The sequence below is a fragment of the Ochotona curzoniae genome, unplaced genomic scaffold (genome assembly GCF_017591425.1).
Source record: "Ochotona curzoniae isolate NIBS_2020 unplaced genomic scaffold, NIBS_Ocur_1.0 scaffold_2453, whole genome shotgun sequence".
Classification (NCBI taxonomy): domain Eukaryota; kingdom Metazoa; phylum Chordata; class Mammalia; order Lagomorpha; family Ochotonidae; genus Ochotona; species Ochotona curzoniae.
This window is the reverse complement of record NW_024467094.1, coordinates 8,607,058-8,622,011: the sequence shown is the minus strand read 5'-3', so window position 1 is coordinate 8,622,011 and position 14,954 is coordinate 8,607,058. Positions and strand designations below refer to the sequence as shown.

General features: G+C 46.8%; 1 protein-coding gene across 2 annotated transcripts in view; it reads right to left on the bottom strand.

Moving 5' to 3' along the window:
• The window catches only part of RABEP1 (rabaptin, RAB GTPase binding effector protein 1), an 81,506-nt gene that overhangs the window by 16,304 nt on the left and 50,248 nt on the right, over positions 1-14,954 (bottom strand). For both annotated transcript variants that reach the window (XM_041001464.1, XM_041001465.1), the window contains exons 8-11: positions 12,448-12,579; positions 4,271-4,738; positions 3,010-3,114; positions 1,076-1,192 (exon numbers count right to left, since the gene is read on the bottom strand). In XM_041001464.1, the coding sequence (XP_040857398.1) occupies positions 1,076-1,192; positions 3,010-3,114; positions 4,271-4,738; positions 12,448-12,579 (822 nt within the window). The remainder of the gene's footprint in view (positions 1-1,075; positions 1,193-3,009; positions 3,115-4,270; positions 4,739-12,447; positions 12,580-14,954) is intronic.

Sequence of the window (14,954 nt, the reverse complement as noted above, 5' to 3'; positions counted from 1 at the left end):
TTCAGCCAGCCCTGTTTCCTATGCAAACCAATGGGCGTTGGAACCCAGCCCGATCCTGCCCACCACATTCAGCATTCACGCAAACCAGTGGGAGCTGCAGCCTAGTTGGAGCAACCCGCAATAACTCCCACCAGGCCTGCCCCTGCCCTGCTTCATGTACTTGCAAGTATGTATAGCAGACTGGTCCAGTCTGTTCCATATCCCATTCAGCTCTCATACATGTCAATGGGCCCCACTATCCAGTACACATTGGTGCCCATGGATGCCACCATCTGTCTAGCCATGCCTGCCCCTAGTCCTGGTTCTCATGCTCACCAGTGGCAGTGGCAACCCAAGAGGGAGGTGCCCACTGTTTCCCTACTGGGCCCACTGATCCAGCTCACATGCAGGCCAACAGTGTCATAGCTCAGCCTGGCCTGGTCTGCCCCCATCCCAGCTCTCACACTTACCAGTGGGAGTAGTGGCCCAGCAGGGGAGTCCCATGCAGCACCCCCTACTGGATCTGCCCCTTCTCCCTGGGTCTCACATGTGCTGGTTGGGCACTACGGCCTAGTCTGGCATGGCCCACCTCACCTCATCATTTGCCGGCTCAGATCTGGGGCAAGCCAGGCTGGGCCAGTTCACATCTCCCACTGGCATATCTGAGAACCAGTATGGTGTGAGGATCATGCTAGGTCGGACTGTCCAGTTCACATTAGGACCGGAATTGGGCGCTGGCTGGGCTGGGCTAGGCTGTAGCCCCGCCAGTGTGAGCTGGAACTGGGGGCAGGCTAGGCTCGACCAGGCTGTAGCACCCACCAGCAAATGGTCTAAATTCTGCCTGCACGGACGTAGTTCTCGGACGCCTGGCGTGTCTATTTCTGTTAGGAGTCTTGTCCTTTGTATGCTATACTTTTTTAAGAAGCTAAAAAGAAAAGAATGTGTATGTTTCTAGTGAGCAAGTTTCTTGTGCAAAAGAAAAGCCTAATAAAAATAAAAGGCAAGAGATCTCTGAACGGTTTCAACACTTCGCCGTTTGTTTTCTAATGCCAACAAGCCGGCGTGGGCGGCGGGCTGCGTGCCAGCCGTCTCTCACCTGCTGCGCTGACTCCTCGCTGCTCCGGCGTGCGAACTCCTCCAGCTCCTGTTTGTCCTTCATCGTCTTCTCCAGCTGGTCATTAGCCTGCCTCAGCATCACCTGCAGCTTTTTCACCTGCAGTATTTCAAATGTCAGTTTAGAACAAAGAACCAGAATTCTTTATACTATTTTTTAAAAGTTTAATTCCATAATTAATTTAAAAATATATACATATATAAAATGGCCTTTGTTTTTCTGAGAAATATCACAAAATAACCTCAAGACAGGTCATAATTTATAGCTAATAAGTCATTTCTCACATTCCACAATCTCAATTCCAAAATGCCTGCTTGTTGTCTGCACTGCAGGCCTGGCCTGCCTCGCCTCAACTCCATCCTCTGCCTCAGGACCGCAGTTCAATCCGACAGTTGAACCCCACAGAGGGAAATCACACATTTCCCCTACTTAAGGTCCCGGGTTGCCTCCCCAAGTCATCAGGGTCAAACCCAACTGCCTCCACTCGCCCTCTGGGAGCTCGCCACAGTCCTCCCCAGCAGCCCTCCTTCCTGTGGATAGCGCGCATGCCCAGGCCACGTCACCTCCTCAGACTTCTAGAACACACCATCTGCGTTGCTCAGCTTTGCTCTTTCACATATCCTTCCCCTAGCCCACTTCTTTTCCTAATGATGAAATGCCCAGGTTCAAAGCAGCCTTTGCCAGAGTGTCGCCCCCTGGCAGCCCGGCATGGCATGTACAAGCACAGGGATGATCTCCGGTGAGCTGACGGCACGCTCGTCGGGGGTTCACTCGAGTTGTGTCTCCATCTCCTGACCCACAACACGCCAGGCACACAGCACCAGTAAATGTCCGCTGCAGAGGCCAAGGGACCCAAGACGGTCCTGCCCACACCACACCACCAGATGCTACCCATACAGCTGTGCAAACAGTTTCAGAAATTTACTTTTGGCTACCTATGAAAGAAACATAGATGGAGGAACCAGATACCGAGGACCCCTGAAAATGTAAACCATCAATAAAATCTGCTAGAGTTCCTTGCTGGGTGAAGGGAATAGACAATGATTTGGACACAAAGAAATTATTTTTTCCTTTTGTGTTTTCACGAGCCTATACTCGGACATTCCCCATCATAATGCAAGCAGCATTTTGGATTGCAGAAAACTCCACCAATAAAAGCCTTCCAAAATATTCCAAAGATTTAAAAAATTATGGAAAAACATTTCCGGTCCTAAGCATTTCAGATAACAATTCTGAAAAACTTTCTGTTCTTAAACCTTTCAAATATACACTCAAAATACATTTCTCCTTAAATGTTATGAAGGAACCCATTATAAAATGTGGTATTTGGGAAAGGTTATGTAAGATACCAAACCTGTAAATTAACCAAGATCAGTTCAATAAATGATGACAACAGGCAATAAAGAAAAAAATAGACAATCAGCAGAGATCTCAAATACTGATTCAATTTTCCACATAGGTCTTTACTAAGAGGCCAAAGCCAACCTATGACCTTCCTGAATCTCCACATCATAGGACTTGCTGTGAGTCTACGGTCATGACACAATCTCTTCTAAGCATTGGGAGTGAGCAGCCAGGTGGGACAGGAGTAGAGGCAGTGTTCCTGTAGGCTCTGTTACCCTGCATTTTAACTCTGGTTTTTCTACTGGGTCAAGGGAAACAACTGGGGCAATCACTTGACCTTGACCTTTCAGAGCCAACTGGGGACACTCAGGTCCTGACAAGTTAACACCACATGGTCCTGACAGGCTCCCACTGGCAACCCAACCACCACTCAGGTATCAGAGCACTTCATGTCTACAAGTCGGAGACGCCTCATAAGCTACCGGGCAGGGTGGGCTGGATGGGGACAATCAATGCTGCGCCTCCAATGAAAACCAACAGCTCAGCACCTGGCACATCCAAGTGAAACTCACCTGGTCTCGCGTTTCAGCCTCCTGAATTTGAATTCCTTGTAGCTGTTTTTCATAATTGGAGCACATATCGCAGCGTCTACCAAGTTTATTTCCAGCATTGTGTACCTGAGGGGCACCAAAATGACCTCTGATCAAACACAACAGAATAATTCTACATCACACACTAGAGGATCATATACCAGAGGAAGGCACGCACGCACGCACGCACTGATGTCACTTAAAATAGAACATGGCGTAAAGTCTCTGCGGGGATTTATGGCAAGAAGGCATACTGTAACGTTAGACAGAGAAAAGCCATGTATGGCAGAGGAACAAGAGACACGAACTCATCACCAAAGAAAGGGCCAGAAGACACATCTGAGGAAAACACAAAGCTAAGGCACCACTCTGCAGCCCCCACGGCCACATCAGTACTACTCAGCCAACAGGGAGGGGGGACAGTACCCATCTCCTATTGCACCAGCTCCAATCACAAAATGGGTATGAAAGTATGCAGTAACACTTCCTTTTAGAAACAAATACACACCGTCCACATGAGAGCAGTTTCTTTCAGGGTAAACAACTGTTTAGTAAGTTCATGATCAACGTAACACTAGAAGCAAAAAACAAACACCCTGCATTTTAACTGGTTTTTCTACTGGGTCAAGGGGAACAACTGCGGCAATCACTTGACCTTGACTTTGACTTTTCAGGGCCAACTGGGGACACTCAGGTCCCAAATGCCTCATGACGGTCAGAAAGCTCAAAGAGATGAGCAATGTGAAGGGGCCTTGCGAGTGACAGCTTCACGCACACATGCCCCCTCTCAGCTCCCCGGCTCAGGCTCTGGGTTTGTAAATACTCCTGGGAGGAATATACTCCGTGTCCTCCATCCCCTCTCCACCTCACCTGTTGACAAGTATTTACACTTTAGAATTCAAGGAAAAATGAAAGGATGTGAAACCTATGATGACACAATGAGATTTCAGAAAACTGCAGACCAAACTCAGGTTACCGAAACTTCATGAGACTCGCTACTGAGGCAAGTTGCCCTGAGTTGAGTGCCTCGACTTTAGGTGGAAAAGTGCTCACTCAAGGCTGTTAGCTGCCTGGCACCCTGCTCCGTCAGCGTGACCTGCGAGAGCCAAAGCAGGTGTGCCAAGGATCAGATGACAGGAACCAACACCCACTGGCTGGCGATGTGCGCCTGCACCCAGGCTGTCTGCTGACCGAATCAGTGCCCCGTAGAGGGACGGAAAGGAAGGTCAGCGGGTTCACACACCTCTTTCTGTAGGAGATTCCATTCCGTCTCGCTGACCAGGCGGTAACCGCTGGGGGACATGTACGCGCTCTCCATGCCCTGGGTAATGCTGGAGAGGAGGGACGCCGTCTCCTCCTGCTCTGGCGTCATCGCCTTGATCGCTCTCTCCTGATCTTTGGTTAACATGAATCCACTAGGCATCTGCAGTGACCCGAGCGACACAGTGTCGAAATTCTCTGAAACTGAATCTGCTCCCACCAATGGTCCAAAATCCGACTCGTCCAGGTTGCCAGCAGACTTGGCCTTGCAGTTATAGCCTAAAGCTTTGGACTGTAAAGAGCCCGAGGTTCCCAAGCTGTCTGTAGACTGTGCTCTCCTGAGTCCATCCTTAAATACGTCACTGTCCGATTTACTGAACGGATCTCCAGAGGGCAAGAGCAGATCTGCATCTAGTGAGTGCACTGACCCATGGGTGCTGTCCAAATGCTCCTGAAATGTGAAAACACAAACTGTCAAGTTAGACGATTCTCTACCTTCAATCATGAAAATCACTATAATTTATCAGGCACATGTTACAAAAAATTGGTAACGTGTTCCTTCACTTAATCTCTGGATACTTTTTTTTTGCATACTGTATTTCTTAAATTGTTTTATGATACAGTTCCATAAGCTCTGGGATTTCCCATCCCCCTCCCCAGGTTCCCTTCCTCCCCACCCCGTTGATTTCCCTTCTAGTATTACAATCGGTGGTCGTTTGTGAACAGTCACAATTCCATCTTGTTTGGTTTTTTTAAAGATTTATTTTATTTTCATTACAAAGTCAGATATACAGACAGGAGGAGAGAGAGAGAGGAAGATCTTCCGTCCAATGATTCACTCCCCAAGTGACCACAATGGCCAGTGCTGCACCCATCTGAAGCCAGGAGCCAGGAACTTCTTCTAGGTCTCCCACGTGGGTGCAGGGTCCCAAGGCTTTGGGCCGTCCTCGACTGCTTTCCCAGGCCACAGGCAGGGAGCTGGATGGGAAGTGGAGCTGCTGGGATTAGAACCAGCACCTATATGAGATCCCGGGGCGTTCAGGCGAGGACTTTAGCTGCTAGTCCACGGCGCCGGGCTCCCATCTTGCTGTTATTGGGGTGTTTCCCGATCTCTGGTCTCTTACTACGCGTCTTCTATATGCTGGGCAGCAACCTAAGCCCTCAGGGCCCAACTGTGACCAAGACACAATTGCTGACCTCAAGATGCACACAGCTCCACGATAAAGACAAAGAAGGAAGTAGGTGCTTACAAAGCTGTCTGAGTCCAGTGATGGACCAAATTAGCATGGGAGCTGAAAAAGAGGAATTTAGCAGAGACCCAAGTTGGGGAAGGTTACCTCCAATCATACAGTGTGGCTTATGCTGAGTGTCTATGAAAATGCCGACCCTACAGATGGACATAAAATGCCAAGTCATTGCAGATGTGGGAGAAGATGACAATGGTCAAGGGCAGAGCTCTGAAACACACCGACATGTGAGGGACGGGCAGAGGGAGGAGTGTCATGGGAGCAGAAGGAAAACAAGAAGAAGGCAGTATTTTCAAAACCAAGTTTTAAGCAAGGTACACTTAATACATTAAAAGTGGTCCATGAAAACAAAAGAGGCAAAAAGTCAGATACAGATTGAATAGTCCTCAAAGGCAGACCCACACGGACAGAAAGACGACTGACTGCCAGAGGCTGCCGGAGGGCGAGAAGGACGGGTGTTAAATCTTTAGTGGATTTGGGAGTGTACTTCAGGGTGATACCCATGTCTTCACATCAGACAGAGGTGAGAAGCTGGCGTGTGGCACAGCGGGATAAGCCAGCACTTGTGACACCAGCCTCCCGCATCAGCGCGCCGGTTTGAGTTCCACCTACTGCAGCTGCAATTTTCAGCTCCCCACTAACAAGCCAGGCAAGGCGGCAGTTGATGGCCAAAGTATTTGGAGGTCCTGTGGCCCACATGGGAGACCTGCTTGCGGTTCTGGGTCCCTGGTTTCAGGCCAAGTTTTGTGGTTGTTTGGGGCGTGAGCCAGTGACTGCAGGACTGGTCCTGTCTCACCCTCGCAACGACAGATCAGCCAGATAGATCTCAGTATCAGCGTCCAGCGTCCCGGGGAGCAGCTTCACCCACTGCACCGTGCAGCAGCCTCAAACCAGCACCTTAACGCCAAGGCCCAAGTTCTGACCCTCATCTCAATGTTTAAACCAAATGCAGTATGACACATTTCCAAAGACAAACAACAACAAAAAGAGACTGGCACCATTACATGGTACAACTGCACAGTAAATACAAGGTGGGAGGGACAGGAAATTTTGTTTTTCTTAAAACTAAGATTGCTCAATTTAAATGATGAGCCTTTATTTTAAGATAATATCCTTTCTGTTGGTGTTAAATCAACTTTTACAAAAGAAAGGAGAATATGGAATTCTTCCATGTTTAAAAAATAATTACTAACATGATATTTTTCTTTATTTGAAAGGGAGAATTACAGGATAGAAGGAAAGACAAAAAGAGAGACAGATCTTCCATCTACTGGCTCACTCCCCAAATGGCTACATTAGCCAGTGGTTGGTCTGTCTAAAGCCAGGAGCTTCTGGGCACCCCACATGGGTACGGGGGATACACTTGTGCCCACCTTCTGATGCTCGCCCAGGTCATAAGCAGTGAGATGGACTGAAAGGGGAACAATTGAGGGCCCAGCCCAGTAGCCTAGTGGCTAAAGTCCTCCCCTGCACACCCAGGATCCCATATGGGCACTGGTTTGTGTCCCGGCTACCCTACTTCCTATTTGGCTCCCTGCTTGTGGCCTGGGAAGGCAGTTGAGGACGACCCAAAGCCTTGGGACCCAGCACCAACGTGGGAGACCTGGAGGAGGCTCCTGGCTCCTAGCTTCTGATCGGCTCAGCTTTGCCCTTTGTGGTCACTTGGAGAGTGAATCATCGGATGGAGGATTTTCCTCTCCATCTCTCCTCCTCTATATCTGACTTTTCAATAAAAATAAATAAATCTTCAAAAAAAAATTTTTTTTAAAGTAGAACTGCTAGGACTCAAACCGGTGCCCAAAGGGGGTGCTGGCGCCACAGGCAGAGGCTTAGCTGATCATGCCATGGTACTGGTCCCCTAAGATGTGGTTTTTACCTCTGGCATCTTTCACTCAGTATATCACAGCTAATGGATATGCTATACAGTGTAATCCAAAACTGACATGAGGCAGGCATTTGACCCAGCAGTTAAGACAGCCATGACCCATATCAGAGAACTAGGGCTTGATACCGGGCTCTGGCTGGATGCCAGTTTCCTGTTAAATGCAGACCATGACAGGCAACAGGTGACAGCTCAAGTAATTAGATCCTTTAAGATATATACATAATTTATTTTAAAAGTTACAAACTGAAACGGAGGGAGGGAAGGGAGAGAGATTTAGAGAAGTCCTCCATCTGTTGGTACACTCTCCAAAGGCTACAACAGCTGGTGCTGAGCCAGGTACCAGGACATTCTTCCAGGTCTCCCACATGGGTGCAAAAGTACAAACACTTGGGTTGTCCTATGCCACCTTCCCAAGGGCTTTAGCAGGAAGCTGAACTGGAAGTGGGGCAGCAGGGAGTTACACGGACGCCCCTATGAGAAGCCTAGCACTGCAGGTAATGTTCTAACTCCATCCCACACAAGCAGCTTAACCTGCGAGGCCCACAGTGCTGGCTCCAAGCCGTTAGATTATTCACCACCACGGGCGGGGGCGGGGGCACCTGACCCAGCCATCTGGGGTGTAAATCAATAGATGGAAACTCCATCCATCTCTTTCTTAAAAATGTTTTTTGAAGTTGACAAGTTTAATGTTGATTTCCATTTTTACTCATATGGCCAAAGTCCCTAGAGAAGTTCCCAGTCAAGCCTGGAGGAAGGAACCACTCCACCAGCCTACAGAGGAATCTCAAGCCTACAGTCTCACCTAAGGTTCTGCAAGGACACACACGAGGGAAGTTATCAGGGGCAGAAGAACTGTGAGGAATATTTCCAAAAACAGAGTAGTCTATTGGCAATAACGTAAGACACATACTTCTAGGGGAAGTGCAAGTGAATACCATGTGTCTGAAATAGGACTCAAGACTACTTCCTTAAAATCCAGCCATTCCTTACAACTAAGAACGTACTCAGACGCAGCTATGAGGATGTTTCAACGAGGGAAAGTTACATACAGTAGCATTATGGTACTAGGTAAGGAGACATTTCATCCTATCAGCCTCAGTGTTAACCCTGTCTCTCATCCCCTATGTCGCGTGCTGCTGACCTGTCCTGGGCCTTGCTGGCTGGGGAGTGTGACTGGGCCTCCCAGTGCTCGCGAAGGCTGGAAATGACCGGCACCCGTGGTAAGCATCACTCGGACATGGACCTTGTCTGCCTCACACACACGCACTGAGGCCAAGCAGGGGCTTTGCAACTCCAACCGGCTGGAATGACTCCAACTAACCTGTTCGGAATGGTGTCCCTGACCTCCTACTGTTCTCACAGAAACTGCACTGAAGCTGCAGCCTGTCAGGGCTTCCTCCGGCTCCTGCTTCTGCCTCCTGAGCAGCCCGGGCCTAGTCAGACCAGGTCCTGCGTGGTGTAGCACTGTGGAGACAGCTCCCAGAGGAACCGCAACGTCAACTTTGTTCCCCAAAGCACCCTCTTATCCAAGTCGTCATCACTGTTTCCTTTAGAAATCAAATCCCAGGAACCAATCAGTTAGTAAAAAATTGGCTAAAGCAACTATGGCATATTCACACACTAAAACCTTGACAGTAAATATTAAATTTGGGGAGAAACATTTAATGATGTGCCAAGATTTTAAAATCTACTAAAGGGTAAGGGAGATGATACACACACACACACACACACAAATCATACAGTTATAACATGACTATGTTTTAAAAGTATAAACAGAAAAGACATGCTATCTTTGGAACGGATAATGGAAACACGAAGGAGACGCTGCCCAGAACGTTAGTTGTCGTTTCCTCCAGACGGCAGGATAATCTACCCATCTTGTTCAATTTTTCCTTTTCAAATCTAAGCTGCAAAATAACAAAGCTGAGAGTCTAGAAGATATTTAAAATGTTAAAACTAATGACATACAAATATGTTATCTGGATCTGCTAAAAAAAAAATAAGAAAAAATACTTCATTGTAAATTATGTCCCTTCCCTGTTTTCCTGCTTTTGAAACATTCCTGTGTAGATGACTGAGTGATGCAAAAAATATGCAACACTTGGCAGTACCCAAAGATTGAGACATTTTCCTGGGAGGCCGTTAGAGAAAAATGTACAGAAGTGAGCCAAGTGCTGCTCAGTGAGTCAAAAACAAAGAATGTACAAAATAACCACGTCATAGTTTGCAGCATCTACTGGGATTTTTAATAGTTCAAAATTTTAGTGGCTAAAGTCCTTGTCTTGCATGCACTGGGATCCCATATGGGTGCTAGTTAATGTCCTGGTGGCTCCACTTCCCATTCAGTTCCCTGCTTGTGGCCTGGGAAAGCAGTCAAGGACAGCACATGGCCTCGGGACCTGTACCCATACAGGAGACCCAAAAGAGGCTCCTGGTTTCAGATCGGCTCAGCTCCAGCCATTGCGGCCGCTTGGGCAATGAATTGGTGGATGGAAGATCTTCCTCTCTGTATATCTGACTTTCCAATAAAAATAAAATAAATCTTTAAAAAAATAAACATAAAAACCCCAAAATTTTATAATTTGCTTCTGATTTGGAAGCCAAAGAGACAGGAGTATCTTCCATCTACTTAATTCACTCCCCAGATGGCCTCACCAACCAGAGTTGAACTAGACTCGGGCCAGAAGCCAGGAATCCAATCCAATGCAAACCTCCCCTTATGGGTTATCAGGGAACCCAAAGACTTGAGCCGTGGTCTGACACCCCAAGTATATGTTAGCAGGAAGCTGGATCAGAAGTTCTGCCAGGACCAGAACCCAAGCACTCCAAAATGGAATGCAGTTGTCTCCACTGGCAACTGAGTCATTGTACCAAACACCTCCCTAAAAAGGGATTTTAAATGCCAAACCAACAACAGAGTCACCAGGAAGCAGATTATACATGGCTCAGGGTAAATCTGCAAACTAAACAGAAACATGATATGTTTGGAAAGGCAAGACCTTTATTCAGTTGAAGTGACACTCACCAGGCTGGGAGAGCAGGTGGTGGGAGGGGAGTTCAAAGTTCTCAACAGCAGAGACGGCACAGACAAGGCAAGTGCGCCGGACGGTCAGCAGAAAGGTTCAGCCATGGGGAGGGAACAAGGCCAGCGAGGCCAGAAGAGCCACTTGTGGCAAGGCTCTTGTGTGCCAAGCCAGGCATCTCAGGTTTTTTCTAGGGGCAGTTACGAGTTTTTGAAGGATGAGCAGAAGGGGTCTAACACTCAGAAGGGCAGAGCAAGATAAGCATCTCAGACGATGGGAACAACAAACAAGATGCAAAGAGTAGCACAAGACAATGATACATGTGGCTACAAGAGAATCCAGATCATGCAGGGCCTCAACTGTCTGAGGAATTTGGACTTTAAGAGCTAACAGGAGTCAACTTCAGTGTGTGTGTGTGCCCCAGCACAATGGCTCAACAGATTAATCCTCCACCTTGTGGTGCCAGCACCCTATATAGGTGCAGGTTGGCGTCTCAGCTGCTCCACTTCCCATTCAGCTCCGTTTGTGGCTTGGAAAAGTATCAGAGGATGGCCCACATCCTTGCGACTCTATACCCACGCGGGAAACCGAGAAGAGGCTCAAAGCTCCTGGCTCCTTACTTCATACCAGCTCAGCTCTGACTGTTGCAGCAATCTGCGGAGTGAGCCAGCAAGGGAAGACCTTCTCTATTTCTCAACTGTGCAAAATCTGCCTTTCGAATAAACAATAAACCTAAAGAAAATTAACTGGGGAGGAGGGAGGTTGGTGACAGGACTATGGCATAGCAAATTAAGCCACCACTTGTGGCACCAGCATCCAGATTCCAGTTCAATACTCAGCTGTTCCACTTCCAATCCAGCTCCCTGCTAAGGCATCTGGGAAAGCAGCAGAGGATGGCCTAAGGGCTTGGGCCCCTGCACCCATGTGAGAGATCTAGAAGGAACTTCTGACTCTTGGCTTCAGCCTAGAAGCTGTGATCTTTTGGGGAGTGAACCAATGGATAGAAGGTTTCTCTGTGTCTCTCCCTCTCTCTGTGTTAACTCTGACTTTCAAATAAGCCTTCAGGAAAAAGAAAAAAAAAAAAAATGAAATAAATGTGGGGCCAGTGCTGTAGCTGAGTAAGTTAATATCCCAAACCAGAGTGCCAATTTGAGTCCAGGACATACTGCTTCCAATCCAGCTCCCTGTTGATGCATCTGGGAAGCAGTGGCTAACGGAGCATCCTGGCTGTCGGTCTCTGCCTGACCCAACCCTGCCCATTGCAGCTATGTGGAGAATGAACCAGCAGATGGAAGATCATGTCTCTTACTCTCTATTATTACTACTCTGCCTTTCAAATAAATATTTTTTAAAAAACACGAGAGAGGAAGAAGGAAAGGGGGAAGGAGGGCAGGAAAAGGAGGTGAGAAAAGAAAGACAACGTTGCTATGGAAAAATGGAGTGCAGCAGGCTGAAGACACTCACCCAGGCAGCAGGCTCTTATCACACGGCAGTGAGAGGTGAGGCCACAATGGAGCCCCTGACTCTGCACCTCCAGACCTCTCTACTCCGTCCCCGATTCCTGACATGTTCTACCATGCCTGCTGGCAACCTGCTGAACCTTCCCCACTGTTCTCAGGGCTTACAACCTAATATTGGCTAAAATGCATATATATAAAGTGGAGAGCCAAGTATCAAACCACTTCGATCATTTCTTTTATAAACAAAAAGCTGAAAGTGATACCAACATTTATTCACATCTACAAAATTTTACAGACAATATTTAGAGTTTTACTGTAACAAACTCTGGAACTCTGGAAAAGGGATATATTGGCAAATGAAACAGGTTTCAAATATTGCTACTTACAATGCCTCCTCCCCCCAAAAAACTCTGCAAATCAACACTGTCATTTTCTCTGATCTTCACCAGCAGCCAAGCACTGCCCATGGGAACACGGTAACTGAGCAGCACATGAAAGTCAATGACAGAGACACAGTTCAGTCCTGGCCACCACAGCCACCATACCTCTTCATTGGGGAACTGCGCGGAAGGGTCTTCCTGAGCTAAAGCACACACTACTGGTACTTTCACTTCTTCTTCAGCGTCTGGTTTGTTGTGATCCTTTCCCTTATTAAGTCTTTGCTGTTCATCATCTTCCTAGAAGTTAGAAAGAAAAAACCAGAAATGTTACCCAGGTCATCTATACTGAATGGCCCACGTGTTCTCTAACCACAGAAGACAGTAACTGGGGCTGCGAAACTGACACCTCGGCCTACCTGTTTTGCAATCACAGCCAAGGGTTTCTGAACAAAAATATTTTAATAATAAAAACACAAACAGAAATCCTGGTCTGTTAAAGAAGTGGTTTCTAAGAAAAGCAGACAATGTCAAAACAGATTCAACAAAATAAAGCAATCCATGCTCTTCTCCTCCATCAAATGATACAAGAAAGGAAAACTTACATAGGACACTCCGTTGCAGGAAAAAAACAGGAGTAATTCACTATGACATTACACATCCACTAGAAACATGTATACATTTATATGAAAGACAAAAGGTATTGTTAAAGTTGATGTAATAATCCACTTAAAGAGTAGTCCAATATTTTCAATGTGCTACAGAACAGTAAAGAGGAGAAACACACAATTACAACGCAGGTTGAAGGTACTTCAAAAGGTTGTGAAAGAACCAGTTAAAACGCATCACATGTGGGGAAGTGGGTGTTCATCCTATCCTGGAGTCTGCTGGGTCTGTCTCTAGCTCTAGGCCAGCTTCCTGCTAATGCTGATCCTGAGAAAGGCCCAGTGATCAGGCTCCTGGCACCCACGTGGGCTGCAAGGCTGGCACTTCTGGCTCCCAGCTCAGGTCCAGCCCAGTCCATTTCAGGCAATCAGGAAATAAAATACCAGATGGGAGCTCTATGTCCTCATAGCTAAATTATTTTCTTGAAGTTTATTTTTGTACAAAAGTTTTTCTGCATTCACAATTTTCTAAAGGCATAAAGACAGGTATCATCCACCTGTTAGCTCACTCCCCAAATGCCCCATGACATCTGGCTGGGCACCTCAACCACTACAGCAAATACCAGCTCCAGCAAAAACGATTCGAAATTCATGTATAGTATTTTTCACAATATCCATTTCCTCTGCATTTTTAAATCCTATTAGGCCCAGATTTACCAAACAAACAAAACACGCATAAAATAAACTTATTTTTTAATTCAACCTTCCATAAGCCTTTTAAATTACTCAACAGATACAAAAGGCTCTATATAGGAGAGAAACAATCATTGATTGCATTTGAGAATCCCAAGCGGGGGGGGGGGGCGGGGGTGTCTAAAAAACGTAACACTTAGTCAGATGATGAGAAATCAGTTCGATGAGCTGAGTGACAGCAGACAAACAGAAGGAAGCCACGCATCAATGACAGAGGCCTGGAAGGGCAGGCCCATGAAGGAAGGCCAAGTGACTCAAGGTAACAAAGTGGGTGAGTGCATGAGAAGTCAGAGACCTGGGGCCAAGGATGGTGATGAAGGGTTACACTCTGAAATTGGGGGTTACCCCAATCTGCAGATCTATTCCCTCTCTCATGCAGGCGGTACCATAGTCTTCACCTCACACACTGAGTTCTGTCTTTGAGAAGCACTTGCGATAAAGCTTTAGATGTATAGTTTTAGTGCAACATTTGCACAGAGTAAGACCTTGGTAAGCATTAATAAACGCCCTAAATGACCATCTCAGTTCAGTTTAGACTGTCTTCAGGGGAAGCAAGAAAGGCAGGTTAAGAGCTGTACATTGCTATCTAAATCCTTAACGGTTTCTACTACAAGGTGAATGAGTTACCAGACCAAAAAAAAAAAAAAACCCAAAAAACACCCTTAGGAAACATCAGATCTAACCTATGTCCCATAGTAAACATATATCCTAAAATACCTAGAAAAGCAGTGAACCCATTTAGGCAGCTCTCATAAGGGATTACATGCACTCATACACAACGTGGCACAAGACAGCGAGCCGCAACACTGCTTGAGCTGACTCAGCCTCGGGGGACGTGCAGACTGTCAACAGGAGAAAGGTTAGATCACTCCCGGTACACCCACGCCAGTTAACGAGACAGGACTCTGATGGAAATACACCCAGGACGACACTTACGGGGGAATATATGATAGCATCAATGCCCACACTTTGATACTGGTATCATGGGGAAACAGAACCCCTAAACTCACACATGAACACACAGAGCTGGTCCTAAAAACTCCCTACAGAACTTGCTTCTGGGATGGGGGAATGTGAGAAATGCCAAAGATTTTCTCTTGACCACTTCACATTCACAAGATCGTTTCACTTTGCATTTAAAACAACAACAACAAAAAAATTTGTAATGAGAATGCATGTGTAGATTACTTGGGTAACTTTAATGATTTTTTTCAAAGATAAAAAGGATCTTGGGTATTCAACACTCTGGACACCTGTCTTTTCACACTGTACGGCCTCTCCACCACTATCCTGTCACCTTCCAACGAGGATTTTAAA